Raw genomic sequence first — 8,764 nt, 5'->3', positions numbered from 1 at the left:
GGAGTTGCTAAGAGCCTAAGATTATGCCCGTGTGTTCGAAGAAAACAAAAACAAAAAATAGTTTCAAATCAGATATAAATCCGTCACTAATTATAACCTGTAGATAATTTCACAGTAAAATCGAGGGTGGTTGCTTTTTACTGAGCAGCCAGCTGTTACTCAACTCTCTGCTGTACTACTCTATAAGGCTGGCCCATTGTCCTCAATCACATTATTTTACTATTCTAAAAACCCTTCTCTCCTCCGGTGTGCCACAATGGACATGTCGCTGGATGATATCATCAAGAAAAACAAACAAAAGGGCAACGGTGGACGACGTTCCAGAGATCAAAAGCGCCGCAGTGTGCGGGTTTATGGTTCTGGGACTTGTAGGGGCGGACCAAGTCGCCGTTGCAGAATGACGCCCTACTCAATGCCGCAGGTACCAGGCTGTTCCTATTCATATTCTTTCTCGCCTGTAAAACTAATATTCTTGAAAAATATTGCAGTGTTTTCCAGAGCCAGACAAGATGATGGTTGGAGGGTCAGAGTGGGATTATGGGACTAAGCTATTTGTATCTAATCTCGATTACGGGGTCTCCAACGATGACATCAGGGTATAAACCCTCTTTTCTTCTATTTCTCAACAAACCCACCTTAGCTCTCTAGAACTGTTAACAAGATATTGCAAGCTAATCAGTTACAAATACCCAGACCAAACTATATATGGTACAAATGCTAATAAATATTTATATAATGCAAATAATTCTTTTCTATTTATCTCCCATTTTTCTTGTGGTTCCGTATAAGATCCTGAATAATACCTGCAATGATGTTTTATTTTTTCTTTATCATATTTATATGTATAGTATCTATTATAATATCCTTCTACTATGATTTTTGCGAGTATATATATTTTCATTCTTCTGTTCTTTTTATTATTATTTTCTTATCTTTGTATGTTATGGTTAATTGCTTATCTCCTAGGCTGTATGGTTTAAACCAAGCCAAAAAGACATACAACCATATAACCCGTACATATATAGACAACATACACAAAATACAAAACTTTTTAAACAAAAACCCAAGATCCCAAACTACCCAGAATCCAAATGAAGATTATATTACACATGATGAATAATATATACCTACAATATTGGCAACAAACTACCGACAGTATAAAATTACTAACAAATCTAGTAAAAACTAATATAGAAGAATACCAAAGAACCCAAGATATAGAATATATAGAATATATATTAGAAAGCTTAAAAGAAATAATTAGACTAATTCCACTACAAAAAGAATATTATGAAAAAGCTTTTACATTTGACTGAATTATAAATGAATTTAAATAAAAATAATAAGGACAATAAAAATGGTATATATTTAAGAAATCCTCCATAACTATGATTACTCGAATAATATATTTGAACAGATAAAAGGAAAAGAATTAGACCTCAGTGTCGAAAAAATATTTGAAGTACCTACAATAAAAAATTGGTTCAAAAGACAAAAAGAAGAATACTACGTGGTTAGCCAAAAAGAACATATAATTGACTATAAATATACAAAAGGAAAGGCCAAAATACCAATAATAAACAAAAGAATAATAAATAAAGAAATACAAGGTATAAAAGCAAAAAACCCAATTAAATATGTACACTTAGGAGGAACTGAAATACTAATAAAAGCATGTTTTAGGGAAGGAATAGATACCCCTATAGAAATATATTTAGCAGATGATAGAATAATACAACCTATAGAAAAAAGCATAATAAGTGCAATAAAAGAAAATCTCATATATCAAAAATTTAAATTTATAATAAGTGCTAATTATTCAATAGCAATAAACGATAAGAAATTTAATGGTGAATTAGCAACAATAAATATAGAAATATTATACAAATATGAAATAGCCATAAGAAACGAATTTAGTAGTATGACTACAGAAAATGAAGAACAAAATAAAGAAAAACAGTATTTTTGTTATTATGTGTGGGTATAATTTGTCTAAAAATGGCATTCCTAGTAACATATCTTTCGTAGTGAATTCAAAGTTATATATTTCTTCTATAGTTAATATTTTATCCCATATTTATATTTTTACATTCTTGGCTTTGTAGTTAATCATACTACCTTCATTATTAAATCATGTTACTACCATAGGTGTTTTTAATTTTTCCCATTTATCCGTTGGTAAACAATTATATTTACATATATTAGCTTCTGCCCCTGTATCTATCATTGGTGTATAGTATCTATTATAATATCCTTCTACTATGATTTTTGCGAGTATATATATTTTCATTCTTCTGTTCTTTTTATTATTATTTTCTTATCTTTGTATGTTATGGTTAATTGCTTATCTCCTAGGCTGTATGGTTTTACCTTTTCTAACCATTTTATTCCTAGTGTAATATTTTCGTTTTCGTTTTCTTGATATATTTTAAATTGTATTATTAAAGGTATTCCTCCAATAATTATTTCTTTTTCTGTTATTTCTTCATTTATTATTAATTCTTTAGGTAATTCAGGGCATAATTATTCAGTAGTTATTATTTCAGTTTCTGTTACTAATTCTCTTGTAATATAGTTTTATTCTTGTCCTGTATTTATTAATATTTGATATTTTCTTTGTTCCATGATTCCAGTTATACTTAAAGATAAAAATACAGGAAAGCTATGGATCAACAAGAAGATATGAAAGCTATGGATCAACAAGGAGATATCAAGAACCTACAAAAACAGGTATGTCATATTATAATTATGAGTAGCTAAATTATTATATTCCTGATAATCTCTTATATGTAAATTATAATTATCCATCATATAATAGTACTGTTATAGAAATCATCTTGAGAAAGTTTGCCATGAAAATATGCTAAGAGTAGGTAAGCCCAGACTATGCATCCTAAGGTTGAAACCGGTAGGCAGAGAGGCCGTTTAGGGGAGTTAACAAAGTTGAAGCGCTGTGACAGCTATAGATTAAAAATGAACAAAGAAGAATTTGCTATAGATGAAAAGACATATGAAAACCAAGATGGATTGAAAATAAAAATAATATTTTCAAATTTAGGCAGAAGATATAAAAAAATAGGAGATCAATTATACCTAATGATAGAAAAGGAAACAGCAAGATTAGAAGATAGCTTGACAGCTATGACGAGAATAAGTAAAGAAAATGAAGAAATTGACAAGAAAAAAGAAATTAAAATTATTAAAAATCAAGCAAACAGGGAAATACAACAATTAGAAGAAACTAAAAACACAAAAATTATAGCATTAGAAAAAGAATTAAATATTTTAAAAGCACTATATGAAAACAAGCAAAGAGAGAAAAATAAAGAAATAGAATTAACAGATGAGATAAACAAATTTAAACAAATATTACAACCAGAAGAAATTCTCAGAATTGAAGAAATAGATAACAATATAGATGACCAAAAGTCAGAATCAAGTGAAATAAGTGAAACATATACAGAACTTTTAGAAAATATAGAAAAAATAAAAAATGTAGAAATAAATACAGGAGATGTAAATATGGAAGAAAAACCTAGTACATCAGATGTAAAAAATCCAAAAGGAATAAACCCAAATTATTATACGGTTAACTATGAACAATTTGATAGAAATAATACGCTATGGGATAGTAGATTAAATAGAAAATGGACACCAAAACCAACATCTGAACAATATAATTTTTTAGATTTAGATTGCGTAGCAGATATAAATAAAACAATCCAACTATGGATAGGATATTTATCTAAACAATTGGTAGATAATAAAATAGGAATGGCAGAAACACCAGGATATATAGAAAGAACACTCATAGGAACAGTAAAATTATGGTTGCACAATTTAACAAAAGAAAGTATAGATACCTTAAGAAGTAATAAAAAATTTAATGGTGAATTAGCAACAACAAATATAGAAATATTATACAAATATGAAATAGCCATAAGAAACAAATTTGGTAGTATGACTACAGAAATTGAAGAACAAAATAAAGAAAAACAAATAAATAGAAACCTAATAACAAAATTAGCAATATGTAATATGTGCTATATAGACGAATATACTTGTGCATTTAAAGAATATTATTATAAAGGAACATATAATACAGAAGAAGGCAAAGAAATAAGAAAATTATATTTCACAAAATTACCAGAACCTTTTAATACTAAAATAATAAAAGATTGGAATGAAGCAGGAGTAACAGATACTTTAGGAGCTAGGATAAAATTTCTACAACAATGGTTTGTACAATTATGTAAAAAATATAAAGAAGAAACAAAAATAGAAAAAATATTAATAAAAAACTTAAGATGTTGTAAAAATAAAACAGCACCACAATTTGGATGTACAGATAAATATAATAAATATAATAAAAAATGGAAAACAAAGAAATATAATAAATATAAATCAAAATATAAAAATAAAAAACCAAGAAAAAGATATTATGTAAAAAATTATCAGACTAAAAGATCATTTAGACCAAAAAAGAAACTAACAGAATGTATTTGTTATAACTGTGGAAAATTAGGACATATAGCTAAAGACTGTAAAGCACCTAGAAACCTAAAGAAAAAGCAAATAAGTGAAATCATAATTGATGATGAAGAATATATGCAGATGGAATATATAGATTATGAACTAGATAGTGAAGATAGTATATATGAAATATTAGATACAGAAGATGAAATAGAAAATGAAATAACTAAAGAAGATGATGAAATCCAATGACTGAAAAAGAAATAGAAGTAATAACACGAGAAGAATATAAAGATGAAGAATCCTCAGAACAAAAAATTATATTTGATAATAATATATTTGAACAAATAAAAGGAAAAGAATTAGACCTCAGTGTCGAAAAAATATTTGAAGTACCTACAATAAAAAATTGGTTCAAAAGACAAAAAGAAGAATACTACGTAGTTAGCCAAAAAGAACATATAATTGATTGTAAATATACAAAAGGAAAGGCCAAAATACCAATAATAAACAAAAGAATAATAAACAAAGAAATACAAGATGTAAAAGCAAAAAACCCAATTAAATATGTACACCTAGGAGGAACTGAAATACTAATAAAAGCATATTTTAGGGAAGGAATAGATACCCCTATAGAAATATATTTAGCAGATGATAGAATAATACAACCTATAGAAAAAAGCATAATAAGTGCAATAAAAGGAAATCTCATATATCAAAAATTTAAATTTATAATAAGTGCTAATTATTCAATAGCAATAAACGATAAGAATATAGATAAATCATTAGTACTATACTGGAAAATATCAGGAATAGAATTAACACCTGGAAGTAAAATATTTACAGCTAGATGTAAAAACTTATACGTCCTAACAACAAAACATAAAATAGCAGCAAAAAATAAAATTAATAAAATTAAAATAGAAAACCCGTTTGAAAGAATAGTTACAGTTAGATAATGGGTAATATAATCTTCATTTGGATTCTGGGTAGTTTGGGATCTTGGGTTTTTGTTTAAAAAATTTTGTATTTTGTGTATGTTGTCTATATATGTACGGGTTATATGGTTGTATGTCTTTTTGGCTTGGTTCAGACTTTCTTTGTAGGTATTTATCTGTGGTGGTAGGAATATTTCGTTCTGGGTATTTTGGATATTTTTCTGTACGAATGATTTTGAAAATAAATTGTTCATATTTATGTTTGTGTATCTAGGTTTAATTTCTTCTTTCTTCTTTGCAGATGAACTGCTAACTGTGCTGCTTCCTGCAACTGTATTTAACAAACTGTTATGAGTTTTTAGGTGTTTCTCAACGTCACCTTCTAGCTCTGGAATTTTAGAGACTTCCGATCGTCTTATCTCCGCATTTTTTGAGTCATGCTGCTGACTACTAGCTGTTTTTCTTATTATCTGTATCTCTTCATCCATACTTTTCACTTTCTTACAAAGTGTAGTCATGGCTAAGAGTAGATTTTCCATTGTATCATCTGGGTCAGTTTGGGTAGCTTTGTCTTGACAAGTAATCTGCAACAACATTCTTGTTAGTAGTGATTATTTCAATTGTAAATGTAAAGTTTAATATATTTAATACCAGTCTGCGTATTTCTTTTGTTGTAACTGAATCTTGTACTTTTCTGGTTATCCACCATTTTACTTGGGTATTATCTGTTCTTACAATAAATCTATTGTAAACTATATATGGTTCAAATGCTAATAAATATTTATATAATGCAAATAATTCTTTTCTATTTATCTCCCATTTTTCTTGTGGTTCCGTATAAGATCCTGAATAATACCTGCAATGATGTTCTATTTTTTCTTTATCATATTTATATTTAAGAACTCCTCCATAACTATGATTACTCGAATCTGTTTCTACAATATAAGTAAATTTCTTATTTTCATCTGGGAAGTATAATTTTGGTAGTTTCTTACACAATATTTTAATCTTCCTTATTTGTTCTTTATCTTTTTCATCGAACCCATATTCTACATCCTTTTTTATTTTTTTTGTAAAGGTTTTAAGTTTTCTGCTAATTTACGTATATATTCTCTTACTTGGTTTACTAATCCTAAAAATGATTGTAATTTCTTTTTTGTATCTATGTTTTCATCAAGATTGATTATTTTTTGTACTATGTGTGTTTGCATTTTTATTCCATTTTTATCTATTTGTATTCCTAAAAATTCTATCTGATTTTTCATAATTTCTGCTTTGGTTTTGCTTAAGCTTATACCAGAGTTTTCTATAATATGTATGAATTTTTCTAATAATTTTATATGTTCATCTTGCATTCTTGAATATAGTAATATATCATCTATATATACTATACAATTTTTTAGTTGGTTAAAATAATTATCCATAAAATGTTGGTACCTTCCTGGTGCATTTTTATATCCAAATGGTAAAACATTCCATTCATAAAATCCTTGTGGTACTGTAAATGCTGTTAGTTTTTTAGATTCATCTTCTAGTTTTAGATGGTAAAATCCTGATTTACAGTCAAATTTACTAAAGTAATTATATCCTTGGATTTTTCTTATTTTTAATAAAAGCTTTTTCATAATATTCTTTTTGTAGTGGAATTAGTCTAATTATTTCTTTTAAGCTTTCTAATATATATTCTATATATTCTATATCTTGGGTTCTTTGGTATTCTTCTATATTAATTTTTACTAGATTTGTTAGTAATTTTATACTGTCGGTAGTTTGTTGCCAATATTGTAGGTATATATTATTCATCATGTGTTATCAAAATATAAATCTAATTCATATAAGTCTGTTTCTGGTATAATTAGTTCTGTCCAATTTTGATCCATTATTTCTATTATTTCAAAATTAAGTAATTTCTCATAAATTATTCTTCTTACATCATTGTCAATATTTTTTAGTATATATAGTATAAGTATTTTATAACTAAGATTATCATCTATTAAGTAAGTGTTCATTTTATCATATGATTTGCTAAACATATTCCTTTTAATCTCTATGTCTATTATCCTTATTCATCATATTATAATAAGTTATTTTAATCATCTTTTCTGGTCACTACCATAATTTTCTGCTTCAATCAGTTACCCTAACAGCGCTTCAACTTTGTTTACTCCCCTAAACGGCTTTTCTGCCTACCGGTTTTAACCTTAGGATGCATAGTCTGGGCTTACCTACTCTTAGCATATTTTCATGGCAAACTTTCTCAAGATGATTTCTATAACAGTACTATTATATGATGGATAATTATAATTTACATATAAGAGATTATCAGGAATATAATAATTTAGCTACTCATAATTATAATATGACATACCTGTTTTTGTAGGTTCTTGATATCTCCTTGTTGATCCATAGCTTTCATATCTTCTTGTTGATCCATAGCTTTCCTGTATTTTTATCTTTAAGTATAACTGGAATCATGGAACAAAGAAAATATCAAATATTAAGATTACAAAAATGACTCTTACTGTTCATGAACGACCTTTACTGTTCATGAGACTGACTCTTACTATTCATGAACGACCTTTACTGTTCATGAGACTGACTCTTACTATTCATGAACGACCTTTACTGTTCATGAGACTGACTCTTACTTTTGTAAAGTAAAGAACTATTTACTTTACGACTTTTACAAAAAATAAAATAACATTAAAGAAAAGAAAAGAATCTAATAAATCTTTTACTTTATCTTGTCTGCCATAGTTTTTGTCGTTTAGCTTGTCGTCTTCTTCTCGATTATTCCAGTTGTACGTCTGGAACAATGTTATCTTCTCCGTTGCATTTTGAGCATATGTGGTCTGCGTATTTGTGACTGATTAGCTTGCAATATCTTGTTAACAGTTCTGGAGAGATGAAATTCGTCCTTATAGCTCTTGTGATTGTAGGTTGTTCTGATTTTAAAAGACTTAAGACCCATTGTCTTAATTCCTCCATATCTGTTTCTCGTATCTCTCTGCAATTTGAATATATCATTGTTTGTTCTCTTGAATAATAACTCCAAATCGCATTCTGATTTAGGTAGTTGTTTGCTAGTTCATTTAGTATAGTGGATATTTCAATAATCCTTTTATTTGCATAAAAGTCTGGAATATTTATTTTTTCTATCTCTTCTTGTTCTTCTATTCTTTCTGGTATGAGCATTTCTCTTGTAAGTCCGATCTTGATAACTTGTATGATAGGCTTTATTTCTTCATATAATATTTCTGCTGTAGCTGAATAAAATCGTATATAGAATAACGTTCCTTTAGTTATTCTTCTATATTGCATAAATGCTCTGTGTAACTCCGGTATGGTAGCTA

The 8,764-nt window shown here is 27.7% G+C and overlaps 1 protein-coding gene across 1 annotated transcript; it reads left to right on the top strand.

The window, feature by feature from the left end:
* Positions 1 to 226: 226 nt before the first annotated feature.
* On the top strand, positions 227 to 6,113 carry LOC107762310 (uncharacterized). Its single transcript, XM_075230378.1, has 4 exons — positions 227 to 421; positions 489 to 596; positions 2,634 to 2,730; positions 5,713 to 6,113. The coding sequence occupies exons 1-4, from the start codon at positions 257 to 259 to the stop codon at positions 5,763 to 5,765; spliced, it is 423 nt and encodes a 140-aa protein (XP_075086479.1). The 5' UTR covers positions 227 to 256; the 3' UTR covers positions 5,766 to 6,113.
* The last annotated feature ends 2,651 nt before the right edge of the window (positions 6,114 to 8,764 follow it).

This window comes from Nicotiana tabacum, chromosome 14 (genome assembly GCF_000715075.1).
Source record: "Nicotiana tabacum cultivar K326 chromosome 14, ASM71507v2, whole genome shotgun sequence".
Taxonomy (NCBI): Eukaryota; Viridiplantae; Streptophyta; class Magnoliopsida; order Solanales; family Solanaceae; genus Nicotiana; species Nicotiana tabacum.
Note: the sequence above shows the minus strand (reverse complement) of the source record. Positions and strands in the feature narration are given on the sequence as shown.